Source organism: Lampetra fluviatilis, chromosome 6 (genome assembly GCF_964198595.1).
Source record: "Lampetra fluviatilis chromosome 6, kcLamFluv1.1, whole genome shotgun sequence".
In the NCBI taxonomy this organism is placed as follows: Eukaryota; Metazoa; Chordata; class Hyperoartia; order Petromyzontiformes; family Petromyzontidae; genus Lampetra; species Lampetra fluviatilis.
The window spans coordinates 12,619,972-12,647,779 of NC_136280.1; the positions used below are offsets into that span (position 1 = coordinate 12,619,972).

Genomic DNA, 27,808 nt, shown 5'->3' on the forward strand with positions numbered 1-27,808 from the left:
CCAGGGCTGCCGCGGTGACGGTATGTTAACTCCCTCGCCTGGTATGCAGGAGGTCGTGGGTTCGATCCTGACCCTGACACCTGTATATTTGGAGATTGCAATTTGGTCGTGTGGATTTTCCTCCGGGCCCTCCGGTTATTCCCTCCAAATTTGCCAACATGCTTTTGAAGCATTTGGCTGCGATAAGTTTCCACGTGATAAGCCACTTCGTTGAGCTATCATTTGTGGCCAGGTCGCTTCTGAAAAATATCTATATAGCTCAGTGGGCCTTACCTGGTAAAATAAAACATTGTTAAAAAAATCAATGCTCACACAGCACTCACATTAACCAATACTACCACGAACAAAACACACAAACATTAACCAATGCCAACTCATGTGATAAACATGACAGTAACAGTAACCCAAGGTTACTTCCATACACACCACTAACCACATTCATCAATAACAATGCCTGAGAATGACATATATATATAAGAGATGACGTTTTGGGTAATGGCCTTTCTTCATAGCCCATTGTGTACCACTACCAATGCAGTATCACCACGTGATTTGTACAATGAACACAACACAGTAACCAATACTAACGACCATGAACACAACTAACCCTTACCATAACGTTAACACTCGCATGACATCGTAAATTCTCGATTTACCTGTGCAATTACATTCCCCTTAACCCTAACCCTAATGCAATAACCTCAGCCAAACGAAACTGAGTTTCACACATTAACCGCTCACCATCCTTAGCCCATAAACCCAACACTATTATTGACCCTCTCACACGGTAACGTATCAGGATGCATTTTTGCACATTGTTTATAGTTTTCGGATTGTTCATCATAATTAATCATTAGCACAACAGTACAACCCATGCTCTGGTGGACATGGAAGCGATGCCTTCTGTAAGTGTTTTAGAAATAACTACATGATTGGTAAAAAGAAAAACTATTTCTCTGAGACCCGTCAATTTATCGAAATCATTTTGGGACGGGACAATGTGTTGATGGGAGTTGATCAGTTAGGGCTGGGGTTCGTGCACTGCACTATAAACCAGGCCCATCCGAGTTCAATTCCTGGTCACTGCTATCAGTGGGGGTGGTGTCTGAATCAGCCCAGGGTGGACCCCCATGATCATTCTGCATTAACCAGCGTGATGAAGTATGGTCAAACCCTGCACGAGTGACACGGCGTGTGGAAGCCTTTGTCCAGCAGTGGACTGACAAAGGACAGTACATTATATTTGTGTTAATGTGTTGATAATTTTAAATAATCCCTTATCTTAAGTAACACACTGTATTCAATGTTTGCTAATATTTTAGACTTTTAAAAAAATCTGTTAGCACGGTTGGCTAAGTACGGTGAAAAAGAAGTTCAACATACATGCATACGTTGTAACAATTGATAAGACTGACCATAGCTCGTACCATAAATCATTACAGTAGTACAATTCTGACGCAAGGAGTCGATCAGGCAATACTGTCTGAAAATCAATATAACTGTGAGGAACACACTTATGAACCATGCATGTGAAGGATTGAGTGCTCGTTATTTTTGCTAAACTGAATGAAACCAATCACTGTATAGCATTTAAGAATTTTGATTACAACGTAACAAAACCTAAAGGAATTGCATAAACCGCATTTCACGAAAAAAAAATGCATCGTCACCAATGACCATAAATGGAAGCAATATATTAGGATCATACAATACTTAAATTGTACAAGACAGTATTACCATAATAGTGTAACAGGTGCACAATTACCAAGGCAGGTAGTATGGCTAACAACTTTGCTGATGGTCCATAATAAAGACGATACATCTATCCAATTGCCATATGTGATAGATGGGGCACTTTGCACGAATGATACCATTTGAAATTAAACTCGTGTTCAGGTGCCTTATAGACTAGCATGATGACATTGAACTGGTGAACTTAATAATGGACACCACCAACTACAGTGATCTTCTCTTATCCGTGTTGATGTGGGGTTGATATTGTTGGGTCCTTATATCTGCAAAAATAAATCGTGATATTTATCCAGCTACCTACACACTGACACTGTAATGGGATTAGTTTGCTTTTTTGTTCTCAATACCATAGCATACAGACATATTTAACAACCATTATTTTCAGCCAGGTGAAAACTCATTGAAACTAAGAGTCTTCTTTTCGTAGGGGGTCTGTGCTTCACAGTACGAGAAAAGGGACAGCTCCTGGACCTGATATAAGAACTAGACGTCATTGTCAAAGAAGCGGGATAGGCACTGGAACAAATTTGTGGACTTTTAATGAAATATTTACCATTACATTAATTTGATATTTTATTTTAATTCAGATCATCCGACATGTCCACAATCAATACCAATTTTGAAATTTTAAAAAGCAGGACATCATCTCTAATACACACCTGATTATCACGGTTGGCTATGTACTGTGCAAAAGAAGTTGAACAATACGCACGACTCAATGCACGGCTTCGCGAGCTTTAAAATAGATGTTTACTGAGATCTATTGATGCAATGGTTCTCAAGGTTCCCGGATTTGCGTGCCACTGTCACCCCTCGACAAAAATGTCACGGACCACCATGCACCAGGCAGGTATTAATAAGAAATGAAAACTACTCTAATTCTGCAACAATTCTGCGGGGCCACTTCCCACTGCCTTGTAGACGACCAAGTAGTTTGTGGACCACATGTTGGTAACCGAATGATTCGTTGATTAATATTCGCTACACAAATAGTAAACATGTCCATGAATGAAAAATATATATAACAAACTCGTTAACCCGGCGAACACAGAAATACATGCTTGGAATTACATTTCGAGATAGCAGGAGGAACGCATAGGTGACGGTTTAATGACATCATCCGAGCTATAAGGACACGTGAGCTTATAGCTCGGATGATGTCATTAAACCGTCACCTATGCGTTCCTCCTATCTCGAAATAAGGAAACGTGAGCTTGGGCTGGAAACGGCAAAAGTTAGAAGGGATGATGGCCGATGTTCACGGACAATAAAAGTGGGAGCCAAGGAATGGGACGCGTCTGAGAGGACATCCACCTAGCTGGCCGAGTGAGTAAATCAGTTCTTGTTAACTATTAACTATGTTTATTTTACCAGGTCGGGCCCACTGAGTGACACAGCTCTTTTTCAGAAGCGATCTGGCCATAAATGATAGCTCAACGAAGTGGCTCATCACGTGGACATTTATTGCAGCCAAATACTTTTAAACGCACGTTTCTAAACGTGAAGGGGAAAACCGGCTGCCTTGAACTTCTTTCGCACCGTACGTGGCCGACCGTTCTGGCTCTGTGAGAATGAGCGAATATGTATTGTGCGGAGCGTTGCAAGTAAAAAAAAATCTTATGGTGATTGTAACTCAACCAGTAATGGATACCCATTGTAATTTATATGAATTAATTACCCCCCCACTACCTCTGGCATGAGGGGCTCAAAAGTTACATCAAGTCTATCCCTCGATTTAAGAAGGAAACAGGAGGATTTCTCCACAAATGTGGCTGTTGCCTGATGATGCTGGTTGTAATTACTGACAAAACGTCGTACTCGGATTTTAAATGTCTTGGATTTGCTCTCCAACACACCGGTGTGCTGAATCCGTAACGAATCGGCATGTTCTGCTCACGTGGTGATGGGTTCAACGACACATTTATATTTACTCGATCTAACCCCCCCCGCCCCGCCTCCAAATAACCTCTTATGCTTAATATCGCTATCATTTGTCCCGTCCATTCTGACATTTACAACAAACACCACATGCCATATAGAACAACAAGACCGAGCGGGAGGTCATATGCGTTCATTCAGTCCGGAAAGCAGCCCCAGAGGCTGTACATGATGACACTTTGCTAAAACATTACTCAACCCAACAAAAAAACCCCACCCTCTATGATGGATAATTGATGATTATCATCCAAATTATTCGGTATTGTCTAACCCCCCCCAAACCACCCCGGGGGGGAGGGCCGCGAGCGCTCTCCGATTGCTTGGCACCCGATGACGACACCGGGCCGTAACGTCACCCGATGACGACAACGGCGCCGTGACGTCCCCCGATGACGACACCGGGGCCGTGACGTCGCCCGATGACGACATCGGGACCGTGACGTCACCGGCAGCGGTTCCACAGCGGCAGCAGCAGCGTCGGCGGCGGCGACCTCCTCCTCAAACTTTCCCCCATTGGGGACTTTCGGCGCTCGCTCTCCACTCGCCCTCCTCACCGCACGCCGGCGCACGGATTTGCCCTGGCAGCGGCAGGGCGCCACACGCCGAGGCGTTTCACTCAGAGGCTGCGAGCCCCCCGAGTGCAGGAGGGTAGGGGCCTAGGCGAGGTGCAGGCGGCATGCCGCGCTAGGCCTCCATGCGCGCCTATGGCGACAGCGGCAACAGCAGCAGCTGTAGCAGCAGGTGGAGGTGGAGCAGCAGCTGTAGTGGCCTCCTGCCGTCCCCTCGCCGTAGCCCGCGTTTGTCATCAATAGCTGCAGAAGCGGCGGCAGGAGGAGGAGCAGGAACAGTAGCAGCGGGACGGGGGTCGGGGTCCTCACGCTGCGTCCTCACGTAGCCGACGTTAGCAGTCGCCGAGAGGCGATGGGCGCCGAGAGCAGCGCGCTGAGCGGCTTGCGACGTGACGAGGAGGAAGAGGAGCGGGGAGATGCGATATCCGGGCCTGGTGGAGTCCGCGTCTGGGCTGCCCGGCTCGGCAAGAGCAGCAGGGCATCCCTGCTGCTCTACCCCGAGGGCGCCGAGGTACGCGCACGGACAGCGGCCAAGGTGAGAGATGGAGAGGGAGGCGGGCGGCGGGGGGGGGGTCGCGAGGTGTCGTCCTGAGCGCCACTCAATACAAGATCTCGATGTGATGTCAGGAAGTCACGATGGGACTTGTTAGCAGAGATTCAAGGCGCCGTGTCCTGTTACTTGAGTCTCGAGGAGAGGCCTCTGATGGTCATATGTTGATTGGATGACGCCGGCAGGGACCCACGGGCTGGGTCTCGAATTTGGCACAACGCGGATGTCACTAACGGAGTGCGAGGGTGGAGTGAGTGCATGTTGGTTGCCCACTCCGTTCCTGATGGGAAGCCAGGGCGAGACTCTGTTGAGCTTAAAGCGCTATCCTACTGGTCTACAGGAGAGACTCCTTACATGATGGTCAGAACGGGCAAAGAGGTCCGTCCTCTTGCTCGCCGTCCAATGTGCGTCATTTCTTAACTGCGCATGCATAATGTACGTGAATATACCTTGACTCAAGAGTAGGCCTCGGTAAGGTAATTTACCCTTTTTACCGGGTAAAAGGGTAAAGCTAAAGGTGTCGACATGCCAAGGAATAAGGTAAAGGGTAGGGTAAAGGTAGCGTGAAGTATTACCCGGTAAATACGGTGCCTTGTTTACCGCTAAAAGCTCCGTGGTGCAGTCCGTGGCCTCCATTTAATAAGTAATATAAAAAAAAATTACAAACACGCTTTTATTAAATGTACTGTACTAGTAATGGCAGAACTCCACGACTCCAGGAAGTGGCCCCGAAGCTTGCCATAACGCAAGGGGCCGTGGCCAATTACAGCCAACGTCAGTTGACCGTGGACAATTAGACCCAAGCCGAAACATAACATATAAAAAAGAGTGTTTAAAAACATGTTTTTTATGATAGAATATAGTGTTGTAAACAAAATGACATAAGTATACCAAGTTTGCAGTCGATACCACATTGGGAAGTGGGTTAAAATTGAGTTACAAGATTTGAGGATATAACGACAACAACAACAACAGACAGAGTGAGTTCAAAGAAAGCGTGTAAAATTGGAATCGAGAGTATTCTATATGTATAAGTGCTTTACCTAGCATTTACCGTTATAAACCTTTTTCATGGGTAGTACCCTAGTAATTACCCTGTAATCGGGTAATTTTTATGGGGTAAGGGTAAAAGGTAGGTAAAGATAGGCTCGTTGCTTTTTACATTACCTGCTAAAGGGTAAAAGGTAGGGTAGAGTGATTGTATTGTGGTAAGGTAAAAGGTAAGGTAAAGGTAGGCTTGTTTTTTTACATTTTAACTTTTACCTTACCTGGCTGAGGCCTACTCAAGAGCGTGGAAGCGTGGTCACCACATCTACGCCTCTATATAAGGAACGAAACAGGTGGACTTCTCCACAAATCTGGCTGTCGCCTGATGAAGCTAGTTATAATTACTGGCGAAACGTCGTACTCAGATTGTAAATGTTGTGGCTTGGCTCTCGAACACTCCAGTGTGCTGTACTAGTAAAGCATTGACATGTTCTGTTTACGTGACAACCCTTACTAGTTGGCTGTGTGATGGTGGCGGGTTTACCGACACATTTATTCATATATTTACACGATCTAACCCCAAAAAACCCTCTTATGGATGATATTGGTCGTGAAAGCCTACGTGTTAAGCTGCAGTCAGTGCGTTATTATCCCTTACCTGAGCCCAGTTGTGGTAGAGTGTGTGTCCCCTTTTCCATAAGTACATGGGTGGCCAGGGTGACGACTCTAATATGAGCCTCAAGGAGGTAATCATCGCTTGCCAAAGTGCATGTTCTCATGTTTATGTCAACTAATAAGAGAAGATCGTTCTTACCTGAGCTTTAAAGTGTCTTCACTTCCCTTAGCCTCGTTGTGGTAAGGTCATCCCATAGCTGAGGTTCATAGTGACCAGAATGAGAAATCCTGACCAAGGCCACACCTCAAGACGGCTAAGGGTGAGATAAATCCTATATTCAGAGTGGCCAATGTCTGCCATCCCTTAGCCGAGCCTCATGATGGTCAAAGTGAGAGAGACTCTCATCTATGCTTGTAGGTAACCAATATAACCAATCCACTATAACGTGTGCTTGAACGTCAGAATCTGTAAATTGAGTTGAAAAGTATGTTATGGTTTAGATAAACATTGATAAAGTGCTGGCACAAGGCTGTCTCTTGTGTATAGTTGCAACCTGCCAGAGGACGAGTCTCAACTGCAGGCTGATTGCATAAAAAATGTACAGGCACTCGGGTAACCTATATAGCTGTATCCATAGTAACATTCACTGTGTTCTTATTCATAACCATAGCCTGTTGGTTAAGTTTTTTTCTTCTCTCCCGACACTGACCCAGCCAAATATTAGTACCCGATGTAACGTGCCAACACTAGCTCTGCAATTTAGGGTTTGGTTTACTCTACCCTCCTCCTGTGCCAGAAAACAGTTGCTGATCAACAGTACTTTCTTTGACTATCCAAACTAACAGATGGATTTATGCCTGTCGCATCAAACAGCACACAGAGGTAAGTAACCAGTGACCTGTGTTCATTGTCCTGCCATGGTTACCATCAGTGGCAAAGTGGTATGTTAACCTGACCTGGTTAATACAGTCATAATTGAGTACTGGTGCGATCTGTCAACACCAGCAATGGGGAGACAAATGTGACCAGGGGTGATGCTGACCACACCACATCTTCGTGTGCCAGCTTTGATAGCTAGTTGCTCGTTAGCAGGACCTGCTGCAACAGTCTATAGGTCTCAACAGAGGATCTTTGTGTATTTTTTGTCACGCAGCACATGCGAACCCTCCGTCATCCAAGCATCCTCCGAGTTCTGGGAGCGTCTGCTCACAATGCTCCTTTGGAATCAGGTGCCACTTGCATGCACATACACACACACAAGAATGTAAACCCGCAACATGCATGAATAGTAAATGCTGTGTCAGCAACAGAAGAGGGGTTATTTTGTCACGTATGTTGATATTCAATTTATTACTGTTGATTGAGTGAAATACGTTATGTACACTTTTTAAAGACTGTTTATATCCATTTATGTTTAGTGTGAGTTATCTTATGACTTTAAAACAGTAATTTTTGTATAATTAATACAAGTTTAAGGATTCATGCTGTAGGTACAGGTTCACCTCAAATATTGCTGTTGTGGCTTGTGATTTTTAAACCGTTTCCCAGCCCGTTCATTTAAAAATGCTTGTTGCATTTACAGTTAAGATTGCATAATTCTTGGGCAACGTTTCTTGAACATTTTCGTTATCAGGCATACGTAAAATTCCTTTTCAAAGCATAGCAAGCGGCAATTCTGGCTGGCAGAGCCATGAGGCACAGTGACTGGCACCATTAATTAATTAACAACAGTTTAATGGTTGTTTCATAGGGCAGCATGATTTAATGAAGCTGTTGTGTATAAATAGTAGAGATGCGGTGATTCATCACCATTAGCTTATCCACTTTTGGATAAAAGCCTTGCCAAACCATCCCCTATCTCATGGTTTGATATTGCATAAATCTAGTACCTGCACAGGAGCCGATTTGTTTGGCATCAGAGGGCAGTGCAGGAAAATCCATTCGTGTACACTCGGGTACTCCTAAGCTATCTTGTTTTTATTTCCTGCCTTAACCAACCTGCTCTGACCATCATAGTGAAGTATGGTCGACAAACTCTGCTAACCCACACAGCATGGGGAGGCCCTCATCCAGCAATGGAACTCTAAAAGTTGTACAAGTACACGTGTGCAATGTACGCCGTGTACACATGTACTGGACTTCTGTGAAAAGAGCTTAATAGCTCATCGGATTCCTCCAATGTAAATAAAGATTCTGATTCTAAATTAAGAATGATTAATATATTCATCCCATGACGTGTTGCCAATAGCACAATTGAGATATAAACTGCAAATCAAATTATGATATTGGTTATACCCAGATAATGTAGTTGCCTGGCAATACAAATGGTTATTAAATATGTTTTTGTGATGCTTATTTCAGAACAGTATCACTCTTGACTGCACTGTGCAAAGTTATGACTGTACACATCACTCTACGAAATCAAATCATATCAAGAAGCCTAAAATGAATCAAGTACTTATTAAATGTGTTAAAGTCAGTGAAAGGCAGACAGGAGCAGGGTGACCTAAATTTCGGACGATAAACAAATAGTGCTTGCGCTTTGTAATTCCAATGTGCGTCTGCACAGCACGCAAACGTGTCATTCAGTAACTAGAGTTTGGGCATTACATGAAATTACCACTATAGTCAACCTCTCTGGCTCCATATTCACTGCCTCGTGTGCGGTGGTTACTGTAACCATCAGCCACGATCTATCTACCGCTGGATGAAGACCTCCCCAAGGCATAACCAACGGTCTTGGATTGCAATGTAATAATCCATCTAAATCTCGCACAATTGCTGATTTCATCACTCCAAAACTGCCACAGGATGCCCTCTCTGGAGTGTTCCTTCCTTTGGCCGCAATTCTGTCGTTTGTCTTGACTACTAACCATCGTCCCTTATTGAAACATACCCTGCCCAAGCCAATTTGTATTAACAATAGTATAAAGTATACTGTACGGGCGTATACAGTATATATAAAGTTGTACAGCAGTAGCATACTTTATTGGTTTACCCAATACTCTTAAGAGTCATTTTCAGGAGAACCCTGCATTGGGATGTTTGGCCATTTCTACTTGCACTTCCTCTGTATGTATGTTGAACTTCTTTCACACCATACTTAGTCAAACATGCTAATCGGAGGTGCGGAGGAAGGACAACAAACTATGAGGCAACAACATCATTGGCCTGCTAGCTCACACAGGAACCACCTCTGAACGATCCACCAATATCCACCTTCAAGATTGTTGTGTTAAAGGCATATCTATATATATAAAAGGGAAATTTGTGAATGTGTGTCTGTTGGAAATGTTTAGCATACTTCTCGACATGCAACAAACTTGAAATTTGGCATGTGGGTAGCTTCCAGACTGTACACAATGCAAAAAGTATAAAAATAGACTTTTGTATTTTGGGGAGGGGGGGGTGCAATAATGGATTTATTTTGCACGGCAAGTGAGCTGTGACGTCACATCTGTCATGTCACCCACGCATGCGCAGTGCTTAGCGCGCTGCACTACGAACCCGGCGACCCGAGTTCGATTCCCACTCACGGCCACCACCGGTGACGATTATTTGAACCGGTCCTGGCCCTCCCCTGGGTCGACTCAGCCTCAAACACGTAACTGGTGTGGTGTGTGAACATCGCCACTGGGGAGACAAAGGCGGCCGGGCGTTGTGAATCTAAGTCCCGGGCGAAGCCGGGTAGTAAAGCTCGTAATAAATATACAGAAGACAAGACGGTGTCTCTGAGAGCTACATTACACGGTGTTGGAGAAATTGTAAATATTGTGGATTTGCTCTCCAACGACACATTTTTATTTACATAATCTAACCCAAAAAAGCTGTATTATGGATGATATTGGTCACGAAAGCATTACGTGTTAAACTCATTAACTATATCTGCACTTGAGAACAGGATTTATTCACAGGCAGTTGCCTGAATTCAATTCCAGGATCTCAGTGGTGTCACCTCGGCACTGACCTGTTGAGCCACCTGTTCCCCCTCGTTGGCGAGAGGAATATTCTTGTAATTTGTTCGTTCAAGGGCTCGTGCCAGCGGGAGTGCCGTGGGTGCTGACGGAGGTGGCGACGCCGCTTTGGAGCATGCGGGATGCGGAGCGAGGCTCGGCGAGCGAGGTGGTGGGTGGACTCTACTCCGTCATGCAAGGCCTGCTGTTCCTACACAGCACGGTGTGTGTGTGCACGAGTGTCTTTGTGTAACCCATCGCGGAATGGCAGTGTATTTGTTGCGCACTTTTTCTACGAACACAGTCGCTCGAGTCCGATTTCCAGCCAAGGGCTAACATCAGTGCTGCTTATCTGAACTGGTCCTGGGCTTTAATTTAGTACCTTGTGCAGAGTGCGTAAACATGAGCAATGGGGAGGCAGCCAGAGGTTGTGACACCATCCCATCGTGTGATTGATGCCAGCCATCATAGGTGCTTGCTAATATCACTTTGCCCCAACCAGTATATTAAAATCCTATATATTGGGGATCTTAATCCTATTAATGACCATGGCTGTGTGTCCTTGAGTTTGCATGTGCATTATTGGGCACGTTTGTGTGTGTGTTTTTAATTCGGCATGGGCGTCTGTGTGTGCAGTGTGGCCTGACCCACAATTCAGTGGGAGAAGGCAGTGTATTGGTAACTCCGGGGGGGGAATGGCGGCTCGGAGGAATGGAGAGCTCCTGCACTTTCAGCCAGGCAACTCCACAGGTTAGTGTGCATTAGAGTGTGTGTGCATTTGTGTGTGTGTGCATTAAGAGTGTGTGTGCATTAGTGTGTGTGTGCATTAGTGTGTATATGGGGAGCAGTTGTGTTGCGGCTAGCACGCTGCACTACGAACCTGACGACCCGAGTTCGATTCCCGCTCATGGCCAAAATCAATAATGATTGTTTGGATTGGTCCTGGACCTCACCAAGGTCGTCTCGGCCTCAAATGAATGCCTGGTTTGGTGTGTAAACATCGCCACTAAGGAGACAGTTGGTCGAGTGGTGCTGGCCACCCAACCCCTCGTGTATCATGCCAACCTTCATAGGTGCTTTGCCAACAGCACTTGCCCCAACAGTCTGTTGAGGCTATTCCAGGGATCTTTGTATATGATTGTGCGTGTGATGTGTGTGCATTAGATTGTATGATTGTCAGAGTTGTGCATTAGAATGAGTGCATAATTATGTGCGATGTATGTGTTTATTGGTGTGCATTGCACCTGTGCAATGATGTTAACTGAAGTCCAGTGACATGATTCTAATTCCTGACCAAGCACTGCAGATCAGTGGCAGATGGTGTCTAACTGCAGGCAAAACTTTACTTGATACGGCATTATAAAATACACAACAGTGTAGAGGCCGACTGAAACTGAATATCTGGTTTCGGCCGAAACCGAAAGTAAAAAAATTACTTTCGGCCAAAACCGAAAGTAAACCGAAAGTAAAAAATTGACTTTCGGCTGAAACCGAAACTATGCCGAAAGAGGCCATTTGCCAACTTTCGGCGCCGAAACCGAATTTCGGTCGGCCTCTACAACGTTGATATGTTCACACCAACACTGGGAAGAAGAGGGTTGCCAGGAATGATGACCCACTTCCCTCTTGTGTCCAATATGTGCTGTTGCACATTGCAACAACAGCCTAACATGACTGAATGGGTGACTGATCTTGTGTCTTGCCTTAAGTCACAAAATGTTGCATTGTTAAGCAACTTTTGTTTGTGTAATGAAACATGTGCAGTTACAGGATGAGTTGCATAGTGTTGTGAATTTGCCTGTGCATAAATAAATATGTATGTTGACCTTCTTTCACACCATACGTAGCCAACCGTGCTCATCGGAGGTGCAGGGGTCCTCATATGGTTGCGCTTTGTGGATAAACAGTGCAGAATGTGACATCTGTTTTAAAAGAGTGATTCTCTCAATCCCTAGCCTGGAATCGCGTTTCCATGTTTAGGATGACATTTGATTCATAACAGTATTGTGGGATCGGTACAATTGTAGAATTATGGCGGTGCTAAGCTTAGCAGAGTCCAGTTTGGCATTAAAGTAAGACGGCAGTGCACTTGGGGCCTGGCCAGCCTCATAGAATCTCCATTGAAATGTGGTCGGTGGCGATCAGGCACGGTTCGTCCACTAGGGGCGTTGTTGGGGCGCCGCTTCACCAAGCAGCTGGAGATGAGAAATGATTTTTACAGGGAGGAAAAATGTTCCTCACTGCCCACCAGGGATTATGTAGCTGTCTGTCTGTCTGACTGTCTGTCGTGCATAAATAAATATATAATACACACAGCTCTTTGATTGGTGGAGACCTTACAAACAGCTCTTTGATTGGTGAAGACCTACTGCCGGGTACGGAGAGGGGAGGTGCCTAAGGGAGGAGGGTCAGGGGAGGGGCCTAAGGAAGGGGGGAGTCAGGAGAGGGGCCTGAGGGGAGGGGGGTTCAGGGGAGGGGCCTGAGAGGGGGGTCAGCGGAGGGGCCTGAGGGAGGGGGGGTCAGGGGAGGGGCCTAAGGATATGGGGGGTGGGTGCTCAGGGAAGGGGCCTAACAGAAGGGGGGTCAGGGGAGGGGCCTAAGGCAAGGGGGTCAGGGGAGGGGCCTGAGGATATGGGGGGGGGGTGGTCAGGGGAGGGGCCTAAGGGAAAGGGGGTCAGGGGAGGGGCCTAAGGGGGGAGGTGCCTAAGGGAGGGGGGGGGCGATAGTTAAGGGGGCTGTCTGCCTGGCTACCTAGAGTCAAGTTATATTTTATACATACAGGTAGGAACAACAGGTTCCACACTGCCCACCAGGGATTATTTGTCTGTCTGTCGTGCACGAATGCGCTGTCAAACCAAGTTCTTACCTGCCTACTCCGAAGGAACGTGTTCCAATAAAAATACTTTTCTATAAATTGTTGTGTTTACATTTTTAAAATATAATTATTTCAACATGAATTTCCAATGAAGATAAAAAATTTAAGTTGTTCATATTAGAAACCGCTGCAACATTGTCTGATTTGTGCCTCGTGGAGGTCTCGGGGCTGCTGTGAAGGCGTCCGAGTGAGAGATATCCCTTCATTCATTGCGATTAGCTTAGCATTTTAGCCATGCCGTTTGAGACCCATTCAGGTGGTGAAAAAGGCGCCCATGGCTGTAATGACAATGTCACAACGCTAGGTTGCACTTTGAAAATATAGCAGGTTACAGGGTTGTGTAGTGTGGACTTGAGGGTCCTGGGGACAGCATTTGAGTGCCTTGTTGTTTATTTCCATATTGTTTATAAATGCCTACCTTTAGTAGCTCAGACATTTATATCATTTTAACGGGAAGGCCAATAACGAGTTTTTCTTAATTCGAACACCATACAAAATAAGGTCAAAGCTGGAATGAAAGGAATCAAATAAGATTTATACAAATACATTTGGTCCAGCTCTATTGTGTACACGAATCCTACGTATGAGTACGAGAGCCCGTGTATGTGCGTGGCACATGTGTAATTCTGATCGAGTCGTGTCTGTGCATCCATATGGGTCTGTGTGTGTGTGCGCGTGCAGTTCCTGGAATCAATCCGTGCTCTCCGCGATCCTGACAGCATTCCTCCAGAGGAGGTCAGCCCTAAGGCAGCTTACCACCCTTCCGAATCATTCTCATGTCTGAGCTGTTTAAAAATTAATCTACCCGAGTCCCATATGATCCCTTGTGATGCGGAACACTTTTGTAAGCAGGTAACTGCCGAGCTGTGTGTATGGAAAAATTTGAGGATAGGAGTGTTGAGTGCATTTATTGTTGCAATCATAAGTGTAGAATCAAGCACTTTAATATAGTTTTTTCAGCCATGGTCACTTTTCTTCTGGATGAAGGCCACCCGGCCACCCATTCATTCCCCGTCCTTCATGTTCTTGCAATCCCACGCTCCTATTTAATGCCTGCATATGAGTTGATCTCATCACTCCCCCTCGATGGTGGTTATCCTCAGGCGTGTTCTGTCCTTTGGCTGATATTCCATCACCAGACTCGTCAATCTACCATCATCCATTGAGTGATCCCTCATTTTTATTTTGTTCTCTAATTCACGTGTGTTTTTCTGTCTCTAAATATCCGTCCATGCTTCTTTACACATGCATATAGTGTGTAAAGCCAGATTGTCATATTACAGTATCTATACATTGATTTAAAATGCAGCATTAAACATTTTCTATTTTTAAATTAGTCCTGTATTTACGATTTCAGCACATGCATTTTTTTCCTAATTAAGCTGTACATTTCAAAATTATTTAAAAACTGTGCAAAATACTAGTGTGTGAAGCTCATGTGTATCATGTTAACATCTGCAAAGTTTCTGGTGTGTACTCATGTATGCGTGTGTGCATGGATGTGCGTGCCTTGTATGTATGCAGACACCCAGGTTCCAGGGTTTGCAAGTCGCCGTGGGTCATGCAAGGGACGTTTACGCATTTGGGATTTTGGCCCAGAAGCTATATTCGCTGCTCTCGGACCTCGGTAAATAAAGTGTATGCACTTGCAAAGTTTATCTCCCTGGTTAAGTGTGGAGGGGGGTACTTTTTTATTCATGATCGTGGTTTATGTAACAATTTCATTTCTAATGTATGTGGCTGAGTGCTTGGGGTCGTATGTAGTGTCGGGCAGCGGCAGTGCAGAAGTTCGCGTGTTGCTCTACGAACCCCGGAGTCCGAGTTCGATTCCTGCTCACGGCCAACACGTGACGATCATCTTAACCAGTCCTGGGCCTCTCCTAGGTCGACACAGCCTCAAATGGGTTCCTCGTACAGTGTGCAAACATAGCCACTGGGGAGACAAGGGCACCCGGGCATGGTGCGAGCCACCCACCCCCTCATTCGTGTGCAGTGCCGGTCTTAATAGGTGCCCCAACAGTCTGTTAAAGGCTATACAGGGGGGGGGTCTTTGGGATTGTATGTGATTAAGTAAGAGTGGTCGTGCGTGTGTGTAATACATACACTTGTGTGCCTATGCGGTCATGTAGTAGTTTGTGCAATGTGCCTGCAGTGCCACCCATTTGGGTTCAATTCCTGGTCATATATGTCACATGTATGTCCTGGGCTTGTAGGTTGAGTCCACATTATAATAGGTACCTTGAGCATTGCGTAAACGTCTCTGGGAAGATAAAGGCGGCTGTCTGTGGTGCTGACTACATCACTGCACAGAGTTCGTAAAGTTTACACTTCTCACATTTCTGTTGAACTGGTTTCAGATTCTGTGTCCCTGGCCTGTGCACTCTCATTGTCGCTTTCGCTCATAACATCTTTGATGCGGCGGCATTTTCTGCAGCTTAATGGCGATTAAACTGACATTCTTCTCATTGGCTCCCCCCATCAGCTGCCCAAGGTTTGCCCTCTCAATCTGGTGATCAATGGTCAGAATGTCTGCTGAACACACGAAGTTAGAAATCCCGGTGTTGTCTTGGGTCAGTCTTTATGTTGCCTGGTTTTGCCAGAGACTGGCCCATTCGCTCATCTTTTCACATCTTGCCTATTGCAATGCCTTGCGTTTCGGAGGTCCAAATAACCTCCTTTGAACTCTGCAGTGTGTCCAAAATGCGGCCACCAGGGTGCTCATTCGCACTACTCGTTGGGACCATATTTCACTTGTGCTCATGTCTCTGCATTGGCGTCCAGTTCAAAGTCGCATTGAGTTTAATCATCTCCTACACCATACTTCCATCAGTTGATTCAGCTTCACACTCCACTGAGATCTCCAAAATCCACCGATTGTGCCCTACTCCGCATGCAGTATTCTAGGCTTCGAAATTGTGGTGATCACCGGCCTTTTGTCTGCACGGTGCCCAAATGCTGAAATTCCGTGCGCTTGGATGTCAGGAACTCAGTTGATGGAGACTTAAGTCCCGGCCAAAGTCCCCACCTGTTTAAAACGGCCTCTAATTCTCCATTGTCTGTATGAATGTTGAAATTATTTCGCACCGTACGTAGCCGACCATGCTATTTGGAGGTGGTGACTTATCACTTCACGTATTTTCCTCCATATGCATGGTGCTCTGAGATTGATTGTGTAAGTGCGCCTTATAAATCTACATTATTATTTCCACACCAGCCTTAATAGGTGCTTGCCAACAGTACTTAACTCTGCAATACATAAGGCTAAATGGGGGGAGAGACTTGCATGCAATTGGCTGTGTGTGTGTGCTAACATGGGAGATTGTGGGAGTGCAATATGCTTGTATGTTCAACTTCTTTCACAATGTACGACAACAATGTACGACAACAAACTAAACACAAAAAGCAGTTATAAATGAAATCGTTTTCAATCTAGATTTAAATGCTTCGTGTTACTCTTGTTTTAATATTGGGACACAGGAGATGTGGCAGATGGCTTCATGTCACTGGTGGAGACGAGCCTTCTCAACGCTGACCCCACACTAAGGCCACCTCTTACCACCTTGACCACACATGGGCTGTTTCGGTAAATACACGTTACATCCTCATAGGCACACGCGCACATCATCACGTGTATGTTCACATGCAGATAAATATCCAGTTTAGGCTCTAGATTTTTGTGGAAAGGTATGTTAGAAGTGAGCACCAAACACTTTTGCTTCTGTCTACCAAGTTTTAATTTTGAGTTGTGGACCACACTGAACAAAGATTCCAGGTTAAAAGGAGATCTGTGTGTGTTGACCCATGATATTTGGGTCTGTCCTATAACCTCGCAGCTTGATGATGCACATACCTTGTGGTAATATTGCTAATTAGTGGAAAATGGCAGCTGTCACTGATGTGAGCGCTACGAACCTAGCGACCAGAGTTCACTTTCTGGTCATGTAGGCAATTCAGCCTTTAAAGGAGTACCTGGTGTGGCGTGTAAACATTGGAATTGAGCAGACAAAGGCAGCGTCCGTGCTGCTTGACCACACCACCAACTGCCTCTTGCGTCACGTTGAACTTGGCAGTTTATTGCAAACGAAGCTTATCCCAACGGCTTGTATGCACATGCTGGGGATCTTAATGTGGTTTGTATAGTGTTGTGTGTTTGTGTATGTATTTTCAGAAATGATTTTCAAGAAGTGCTGGGATTCTTGGATGACCTCACCCTCAAAAGTGAGGAGCAAAAGCATGAATTCTTCAAGTAAGCTCCTCTCAGGAATTGCTGGGTGGTCCAGAAGACTTAAAACTACGTCAGAGCCAGATTTGCTTAGATGCTGAGTAAAAATCTGGCTCTTGGCCACTTGTGATTAAACCGGGTTCTTGGCTAGAGGGAGTCTCGGCCCAGTCACCAATAATCGCACAAAAACACCATCATGTTTATATTTGGAGTTTGCGTGTGTCTCTCTCCCTTTGGTCATGTGTATTTTTCTCAGTTTCCTCTGGTTTTTCCCTCCACATTTAGAAACATGCGTTTAAGAGTAGCTGGCTGCTATAAATTGCCAGGTGATAAGCTATCATTTGTGGCCAGGTTGCTTCTGAAGAAGAGCTATATAGCTCAGTGGGCCTTAACCGGTAAAATTATAATCGTTTAGTAGTTTAGCGTTTCAAGAGGAAATGGTGCTGACAGCATTGCCATACCATCTGCAGGTTCCTGCTGGAGCGAGTTCAGGCGCTGCCTGAGAACTTGGTGGCCAACAGATTGGTCCCCAGGCTTATGTCTCCACTGGTACTGGCCGAGCCTGTGGCCGTAAAGAGCTTCCTGCCACACCTGCTGACGCCCAAATCAGGGCACACTGGGGGTAAGTGTGTGTGTGTGTGTAGCAAACAACTTTGGACAGGTTGTGATGGTGATGATAATGGTCATAGAAAAGCAAGGTGTCTCTGTGCTCGCATGCAGTTTTGGGGAAGGCACTGTATAATACTTCCTATGACCAAGTCAATTGGAATTTGTGCCCGATCTCAGCTCAGCAGAATTGAGCCTGAATAGTACAGGTGTTATAGGTGGATTCGGGTCTACCTTGTAAGCAGCAGCGGGCACTGTATTGTACTATGACCCCCTTACTGCTCCCTGCCTTCGCCTAACCACGGCCTGCACGGCGTGGAGAGGCCCTCATCCAGCAGTGGATTGATGAAGGGCTGTCTTAGTAGTGCTCACTGGTGGACCTAAGCCATATGTGAAAATTCCATAGTCCTATGGTGGGAAGTAGTTACTCCAAAGGATGGCCACTGTTGACCTCTCACAAAGTGCTTGTTATTTTATTCACTCTGGAGAGACAATTGGCTAGGTCAACCCCCCACCAACCAGAATCTGAACTCTTGACCTTTACATTATAAGTCAGGCACGCTAACCATAGTGCCATGCAGCCAGATCAATCGTAAAGGTAGCGGTGGAGAATACATCTCTTGAAAAGCCTCTATTATTCATTAATATTTTATTTTCGTTGACATGGCCGAGAGGCAGCGTGTTTGCCGTTAGTTGCAAACTTTTGTGGCTGGAGCCCATTGGCCGCCCTGGCTTAACACTGCGGGCATATTAACCAAAATTACCCCAAGCCTCTTTCACAGTGGTGGACGTAAAAAATCCCCCGATGTTATTCAAAAACAGTGCCCCGTTTGTGCCGGCGTTACAGCCCCAAATTTGCTAAATCTAACATCTAATCCTTTAATTACATCGCCCACCTCTGGTGGACCATACTCGTATGTGAAACATGACCATTTTCGTGATAGCCTTGTGTGTAAGATTGGAATGAATACTGAACGTGTTGATTGTCATCAATCATAGATTTTTCCCTCCATGGTCACACAGACCAGGTGACGGCAGCTGGCCAGTGGGAAGGCTTGCTGAGCGCGCCGGCGTTCCGTGAGCACGTGTGCCCACGCGTGTGCGAGCTCTTCTCGTCGCGCCACGCGCACGTGCGGGCAGCACTGCTGGGCACGCTGCCCGCGTACGCCCCCAGCCTGACACGCCACGAGCTGGAGCACACCGTGCTTCCGCAGGTACCCGCTCGCGTCTGTGTGCGTGCATGTATAGTAAGTCCAACTGAGTCGTCGACGTTGCTCCTTTTAGAGGCAACACTTTTATGTGTATCACCGTAACACAAAAGGGTAACTGCATCTTTACCAGATACAATCTAGGGTGGTGACCACCCAGCTAACTACACTATACAGGGGAGTTACTGCTACGTAGGGTCAGACCCTCGCTCGGGTCTCCGACCACGTGGTCCCCCGTAGGACGAGGCGCTTCCAGCTTGAGACGCGTAACTTCCAGCTTGTAGAACGAAGAGAGACCCCGGTCCCTCTTAGGGACCCGCCTTATATCCCTCTCCGGTCGGGGCCGCTCCACCCTCGGCCCCGCCCAACTTCCCAAACATTCTCGTTCCCTCTCGATCCTTCTCAAGAGCTCTCTCCGGACACGTGATCACCCACTAGCCCCCCCACCTGGGGCCCCCTGTGTGGACATTCCCGATCACGTGTCTACGGGGTCAACCAGAGTGCCATGGCCCGGGGCAACCCTGCCCCTGGGCTGACGCTCACCCCCTCCCCCTCGGGGGGGAGCCCCCACCACACGCTGTGCGTGGTGCCCACACTATCCCAGTGCTCGCCAAGCCCCGCTAGAGCTGCTGTTACACACAGCCACCCACACGGTGCTGTCCACGATGTCCGAACATCGAACAGCACGACCCTTCCGGGCCGGCACCATACAGTGACATCCCCGATGTCACTACACATGTGTTGTGTGTGTGTGTGGGGAGCGGTAGTGTAGTTGTCTGCGTGTTCCGCTATGAACCCCGTGTTCCGAGTTTGAATCCCCACTAACAGCCAACACCAGTGACGAATATCTGAACTGGTTCTGGGCCTCCCCTAGGTCGACTCAACCTCAAATGAGTACCTGGTTTGGTGTGTAAGCATCGCCACTAGAGAGACAAAGGCGGCTGGGCGTGGTGCTGCCACCCACCCCCTCGTGTGCCGTGCCGGCCGTCATAGGTGCTCGCTAACAGGATTTGGCTCAAAAGTCTCTTCAGAGGGGATCTTTTTCTTTTTGTGTGTGGAGTATGACAGTGGTGCGTCTGCCAGTCATCTCAGTCAATAATATTAATTAGGAATTTGATAGGCAGCTTTCTTAATTGCCTCATCAACTCAAAGAGCTTGACACCATATTTCACCTCAACCATACAGATACGCCATGCATTATGCATGAGGGGGTGGTGAACCCGGCCTCAGTCTACCTTAGGTTGACACCTGCCCCAATCTTATAATGGTAACCCAAGTTATTTTTGCACATGTCGCTGCTGTGCCGGCTTTATTATGCTGCCCCACTAATTTGTTCATTCTAAGAGCAGAGTTTATTTTTCATGTGTGTTTGCTTACATTCGTGCATGCGTACGTGTGTGAAGGGGGGGGAACAGTGGCCTTGCGGTTAGCCGACTGCGTTGTGAACCAATTATCTGAACCAGCTCTCTGCCTCCTCTTGGTTAAATCAGTCTAAAATGATTACCCGGTATAATATGTAAACATTAGCACGAAGTTGACATGGACCCACGAGTGCTGCTGGCCAGACCACCCAGGTCCCCCTTGCAAATGAGCCCATCCTGGTCTCCTGAATTCTCACCTGTTTACAAACAAAATAAACTTGATTTGACCTAATTTGCATTGATGCTCGCCAAAAAAACAATCCACACAGCTTTAGAGGGATCTCTTTGTGTTGTGTGTGAATATGCACGCAGCTGCTTCTGGGCTTGCGGGACAGTAGCGACGAGCTGGTAAGCAGCACGCTGCACGCGCTGGCGGAGATGGTGCCTCTGCTCGGGGCACAGACGGTGATCGGTGGAGGGAGGGAGCGCGTCTTCAAGCCGTGCGCACCCAGATTCCACCGCGACACGCTCGGTACAAACAAAGACAAAGACACACAACAACAACCGCCATTCGCCACTAAGTGGCCGTGACGTCACCACGACGCTTGTGCCAGGCCATGTGCACCTTGAGGCCACGTGAAGTGTCGAACGCCCGCTGGCAGGAGGTCACGGGGCAGACCCAGCAGGTGCCACGGGTCGACTGACACACACGCACGTGCACACACACACACACACTACTGACTGGGTATTCACTCGTTGCACATCGTTGGCGCATGCATACTGCTGTAAGCAGACTGCTGCGTCACGATGTACTGCTGGGATGAGGACATCTCCATGCATTCACCATACTTCACCACGCTGATCAGTGCTGGTGAATGAAGGCAGGAAGCATATAAGTTTAGTTCATAAATTTAGCTGCACTGCCCTCTTCTGCCAGCTACAAATCCCCGCAGCCTGTAACGACCTGGCGTGCGTGGTCATCATCCATCCAACCACTATCCGGGTTTAACCCTGCGCTTAGCGCCCGAGATCTGATGAGAATGGGCGTCTTCCGTTTGATTTGATTTGAGATTTGCACAAACAGTACATACAGTCAAACACAGTACATTTTCATATAAGGATAGCACCTTTTTTACATACACGCAAAGACAATAATCCCCATTTTAACCTGGAGGCAAGTGGTGTTAGCAGTCAGGAGTGTTAAACCTGTGACATAAACTCCCAAGTAACGTTTTATATCCCCTGTGCTGATGCTGTGTCCTCCATGGTATCAGATTCTCATTTTAGGCTGATTTGACTTAGGGGGGGGAAGCCAAGGCGAGCGTAACTCACTAATGGTGTGAGTGGAAAGGAATCGGATTATGTACAGTGTATTTGATTACTTCCCTAACACAACACACAGATACAAGTAAATTCCCTACCATACTCAAAACAGCCACTCGAGCTTTGCTTATTTTTTGTATCTCACGAGCGTAGTACAGCTGTGCTTTATTTAAGTTTGAATACACTTACTAAGCAGTACAATATTGCATTTCTACCTGGATCGATACTCAGTGTTAGGCAGATAAGTGAAATGGTCTGGTATGCAACGTTCTACTGTAAATGTAGTTATTCGATCAGAATAACCGTTGAAGCTTTCCGTTGGTTACATTCTGTCGCCCCCGGCCGAGTTTGCATGCGTCCGCCCGTGCGTGGATCCGTGCATGCACTCGTGTGGATCCGTGCATGCACTCGCGTGGATCCGTGCATGCACTCGCGTGGATCCGTGCATGCACTCGCGTGGATCCGTGCATGCACTCGCGTGGATCCGTGCATGCACTTACGTGCACTCGTGTACTCTGCAGGCTCCCCGGCGCATTCTCCCAAGCACGTGGCAACAGCAGCGGCAACGACAGTGGCGGCGGCGACCCCATCATCCTCGACGTCCTCGCTGACGTCCTCGCTGATGTCCTCTCCGCCACGTAGGCGACTGTCCGCTGACTCGACGGGCAGAGTGGCAGAAGGGGCCGACTGGCCCGACTGGGAGAGCGAGGGGGTCGAGGGCAACGGGACAAACCCCTGTGACGCCGGCCGCGTCCGCTCGCGGGAAGACGGCCACTCGCAGAAATGCGAAAACGGGAGCATTCTGCTCACTGACTTGGCCCAGTTGGCGCCGACATCCAAGCAAACGATGGCGGTGATGAACGGAGCGGTTGTTGATGCCCGGGGGGTGATTGCGGTGGGAGGCACAGCATCCCGTACGCAGGTGGCAGACAATGAGGTCCGCAAAACAAAGCCCCGTGGACTTCAGCTGAGGCTAGATGGGCCCAGCCGGCAGCCCTCCGCGATATTTTCATCATCATCGTCGTCGCTTTCGTCATCTCCTTCATCGCTTTCATCACAGCAGCAGGATGCTCGGACGGATGCTCATACTGCTGTGCGGGATGGACCGGCTGTAGGCAAGCTTTCGGCAACAGTAGCGTCTTCATCATCATCGTCGCCAACTCAGCCTTCCTTAAGCCTACACACATCGAAGGCATCGCCGTCGCAACCATTGGTGGTAAAATTGGCGCTGGCGCCAAAAGCTCCGCCGTCGACACGGCCACTGCAGCTGGGCGAGGAATTCAAGATCACTGCCAAGGGGCGGCGCTGGGCAGCAAGGGACACAGAACTAGACCTCTTCGCCGACATGGAGCCCACGATCACGTTTGACCGCAGTGAGTCTTGTGATGCAGCTGCCACCGTGGCCACCACGGGCGACTCGCACACAAACCCTGCCATGGACTCCAGGGGGACACGCGATGCCGAAGCGCCAAGTGGCACTGGAGATGGGAAGACGCAGCCGGACAAATTCGCTGCAGTCGCTGCAACTGAGGTGAGACGCACAGCTGTACGTGCGCGAGTCGGCGTGTATGCACGACGACGATAAGAAATATCCCCTCCACCATATTTAAACTTGTTAACTTTTTAGACCAGTTCTGTTAATGAGCCCCTGTTAACGGCTACCACAGGACACGAGCCAGCATTGTGTGCTCGAGGCTACTTTTGTCTCCGCAATGCCAGTGTTGACTACACCATAAGAAGTACTACATTAAGGCTGGGTCACCCTGCAGAATTCCCTGTGCGAGTTAAGGCACTATGTATGGGTAAATTTCGATTTAAAGCTTTTGTGACTGCAGGGATTCATCTTCTTGGTTCTTTCGGTAAAGTCACATAGAAGGGAAGTAATAAAAGCCGTCCGACAGACGCTGTCTCCCGACAGACCTGGTCTTCACCTGAGGACGGATGCTTGCGTTGTGGCCGAAACGTCGTGAGAATTATTTTATTATGTTTTATTTTTATTATTGTATTACTTCCCTTCTACGTGACTTTACCGAAAGAACCAAGAATATGTATGGGTAGTTGCACATGAAGTCTCGTTAATTTAGCCTGTATTTGGTTGCGATAATTAAAGAACGGTGCGCTTACAATGATAAGTCTTTGTGTGAGAACACTTGCATACGCACAGGCACAAATTATCTCTCGGAACGCAGACCTGCCACTTGTTTTTTTCCATACCTTTTGTCCAACTCCCAGGATGCATCATGGGGCTGGGATGAAGACACCGAACTGGACTGGAGCGAGTCAGGCTGGCTGGATGAGGAACATGAAGAAAAGCAAAGCAGAGCTGACACAAACTCTTAGCACAGACCGTCACAGAGTGGTCATCCATATACCTGCTCCCTTTGTCTCCTCTTCCTATCACGCCCACTCTCCTACCTCTTTTAATGTGAATTCATCACTCAAACTGTCCTTTTTTAAATGTTCTGCTTTTCTACTATCTGCCCTCCCAAATTCATTACTTTTTCAATCATTCTTTTCCTCCGTTCACTATCCGGCATTTGATATTTGTGCTTGGCGTGCTGATCACCAATCTCTGCTCAGCGAAATTTGAGCACCTTACGTGGTGGCGATATGATTTACACCAGCACTTGGGGAGACTAAGGTGGTGGGGTATGCAAAGTGCTGGCTCCACCAACACCTTATTGTAATTTGCTGAGTCGGCTTTAAAAGTTTCTCGCAAATGGCACTTGTCCCGGCAAGCTTAAAAGGAAAACATTCTTGGTTCCTCTTTTTATATTTGTCTCATACTTTCAATTCCCTGTCTCTTTTCCGACTCATGGTCATGGCATTGTGCAGTGATGATGCAGAATTCTATCTTAGGCAGTTGCCTTCTGACTCTGTAATGGAGCTAATCATCTCAAGGGGCCCACAGGCCATGCTTCTCAACACTATTTTATTAACTCCCTGCCTCCACGAGGCCAAAAGGAGAGGTCACTCGTCGACCCCCCCTGGTTTCTGGAATGGCTTTCCCTGAAAGCGGCGGCACTGGTCCATTCGGCACTGGGCACGCGTTTCGCTCATCATTGCCAAGCATTCCCATGGCCAGCATTTGCATACAATACCCAGATGGTGACGCTGGAGCCAGTGAGAGGAGCTCGCTGAAATTCCAGAACGAGTGCATTGCCAGAGACGCCATCGTTCACTCAAGTGGTCTGTGAAAGATGCTTTAAGAAGAAAACGATCCTGATGTCGCTGGACGGTTGTTGTTGTTGTTTGGCTGAAGGCAGCCAGCACTTTCCGCTTGTTTAAAGCTGCGGAGTGAAGCGGATTGGAACGGGACTGCCACCGCACTTCACATGCACATCTAACTCGTTCTGCGCTTTAATGCACACACCGCATGCATACTTTTGTGTTTAAACTTCAGTCTCTGCTGGAAAGGTTATGCATTACAATTCACCTTCCACAAACTCTGCTCAGTGTAATAGGTAACTTAAGTGTATTGTTAGGGCATTGTGAGATCAGGTCTTGGCTCAATGATGCTTGTGCAGCCCAGTTTATTGATGCCAGCCTGTGATATTCAGTGACTGTTGGGACAGGGTTGGATTGTTTGGTGGTGTCAGTCCCTGTGTTGAGTGAACACGCAATTGACACGTGTTCATTCTGTGCACAGCAAGGAGGAGACCCAGGCATGAGACTGACTTGAGCACACTGTAAATAGTGATAACCAAGCCTTCATAACAGTGGGGGCCGGTGTCACTCCTGTACTGAATGGAACACGGCACCAAAGAATGTATGATCCATTGTGGGGTAGCTCCTTGAGAAAAACTCTCCAACGATAAGCTTCACAGCAAGCACGTGCCTGGGGTGGCCTCAAACGCCCTACGTACATGTGATTATCTGTGATGAATACATTGCGCCCGGCACTGGATGAGCAGCTTCAAAACCTGTGGCCAATGTCGTTTGTTTTTATTTGTCAATATAGCTTCATCTTGTTGGGTAGCTTGAAAAGGCAGGCTGTGTCTGGCTTGTGCATGCCTCCATATGCTGCTCTACATCAAACCATCATTCTGCTGGTCCACATCAAGGTTTGGCAGCATTGCGTCAGAGATGTATGGGCCATTTTAGACTGTGCCTACGTCACCGCACATATTTATGGACGAATCAATTGGGAGAGGGTCTTTCTTAATTGTGGTAATAAAAATTAATGTGAAGTTGCCTTGCCGCTTGCAGAATTCTCATTTTGTACAAAATGCACTTATGTTAAGTTGTCTCTTTTTAGACGGGGCTTCTCCGTGCCTAGTGAAAAGGAGTGAGCAAATGCATTTTCAACGGAATGGTGGGATCTAGATGTTGGGACATGAAACACTGCAGGATTTTTTTTCACTCCACGTTTTCGTTTTTTGATGCAAAATTCAACTGGAAAAAATAAATCTCAACTGGTGAAAATATGTTGAGGTGCACGGTTACGTAGTTGAGTGTGTGTGTGCACACGAGCACATGATATCGCTGAACACTGGGTTCTACATATTGGGCATGTAAAACTGCTGAAATGTGAATTCATAATTTATGGTTATTTAGGTAAAGTCACGTAGATGGAAAAGAATAAAATAAAGTGAATAAAAATATCACGACGTTTCGATCGCAACACAAGCGGTCATCAAGTCATGACCCAAAGTGGTTGATGACTTGTGTTTTCTTGTCCACCTCCACCGTCAGCAGTGTGGGTGTTTGGAGCAAGGTGCAATGCTTTGATTGGTGTAGACCTACTGCCGGTGTCGGGGCCCTCTCCATCATTAACATTAGCTGCCCTGCCCATCTCTAAACCTTTATAAACAGCTTGCCCTCAGAGGCTAACCTCCCTGTTCCTGATGACGACCGCTTGTGTTGCGATCGAAACGTCGTGATATTTTTATTATTTTTTATTCACTCTATTTTTATTATTTTATATTTTTTTCTATCAACGTAACTTTACCGAAGGAACCATAGAATATTAATTGCTGCAGTCACGAAAGTTTTTAAAGTCAAAATGTGAATTCGGCTGAAATGTTAACATAAAAAAAAACTAAAACTTAAGTTTCGATGACAATTGGGATAATTGCTTCGGGATCAGAGAGAGATAAGCAGTATACACTGAATTCATCTTAAGCCCTGATTAAAACTAGCAAGGGTCACAGCAATTAGAGCACTCGCCTTGTATGAACGTTTAGAATTTGAATTCTGGTCATCCTGTGATGCGTCGTCCTCGAGGACTTTAATAGGCACGTAACAATCAGCCCCCGCAGCAATGTGATTGTCCTAATTTAAGAGGGGTGCAATTCGATTTGAGGATTCGTTTTAGTCTCATTTGCATTTTCTCATTTCTGTTTTATTTATAGTGTTACCATTACCCTGAATCTAATATGAGTACCATTTGTTCAGCCTCAATTCGGACGTGATTTTATGCATGTGGTGTGAGTAAGGGGCCGTCCACAAATGACATCACGCGATTTTGGCGGATTTTTAACCCCCCCCCCTCGTCACACGGCGTCACAAAAGGTCAGACCCCTCCTCAAATATGACGTCACAAAGCTCCGCCCCCCCCAAAATAAAACATGCTTCAAATCGCTTTAAACTATTGTCATTGTAGTGCGTATTTAATGTCGCGCTGCACTCTGATGTTGTAGGAGTAAACATTTATTAAAAAGTATATTTAATTAAGTAGAACGTGTTGTCTATATTTATTTAAAGTTGCGCATTTTGATGTAACGTCACATTTCTCAACCCCCCCCCCACTCGTCACACATCGTTACAAATGTCTTACCCCCCCCCCCCCAGGTGCATAACGTCATTTATGGACGGCCCCTAATACGTTTTAAGTATTAATGATTCT

General features: G+C 46.8%; 1 protein-coding gene across 1 annotated transcript; it reads left to right on the forward strand.

The window, feature by feature from the left end:
• Window positions 1–4,139: 4,139 nt before the first annotated feature.
• SCYL3 (SCY1 like pseudokinase 3) lies at window positions 4,140–27,490 on the forward strand. Its single transcript, XM_078857750.1, has 13 exons — window positions 4,140–4,794; window positions 7,566–7,641; window positions 10,443–10,588; window positions 11,002–11,115; window positions 13,922–13,975; window positions 14,765–14,867; window positions 16,718–16,823; window positions 17,409–17,486; window positions 17,933–18,084; window positions 19,092–19,282; window positions 21,010–21,169; window positions 22,482–23,491; window positions 24,193–27,490. The coding sequence occupies exons 1-13, from the start codon at window positions 4,612–4,614 to the stop codon at window positions 24,298–24,300; spliced, it is 2,481 nt and encodes an 826-aa protein (XP_078713876.1). The 5' UTR covers window positions 4,140–4,611; the 3' UTR covers window positions 24,301–27,490.
• The last annotated feature ends 318 nt before the right edge of the window (window positions 27,491–27,808 follow it).

Excerpts from the sequence above, each read along its gene's own strand:
- SCYL3 (XM_078857750.1), top strand. The coding sequence starts at position 4,612 with ATGGGCGCCGAGAGCAGCGCGCTGAGCGGCTTGCGACGTGACGAGGAG. Across the intron at positions 10,589-11,001 it reads TGCTGTTCCTACACAGCACG|TGTGGCCTGACCCACAATTC; the intron begins GTGTGTGTGTGC and ends CTGTGTGTGCAG. Across the intron at positions 23,492-24,192 it reads CTGCAGTCGCTGCAACTGAG|GATGCATCATGGGGCTGGGA; the intron begins GTGAGACGCACA and ends TCCAACTCCCAG.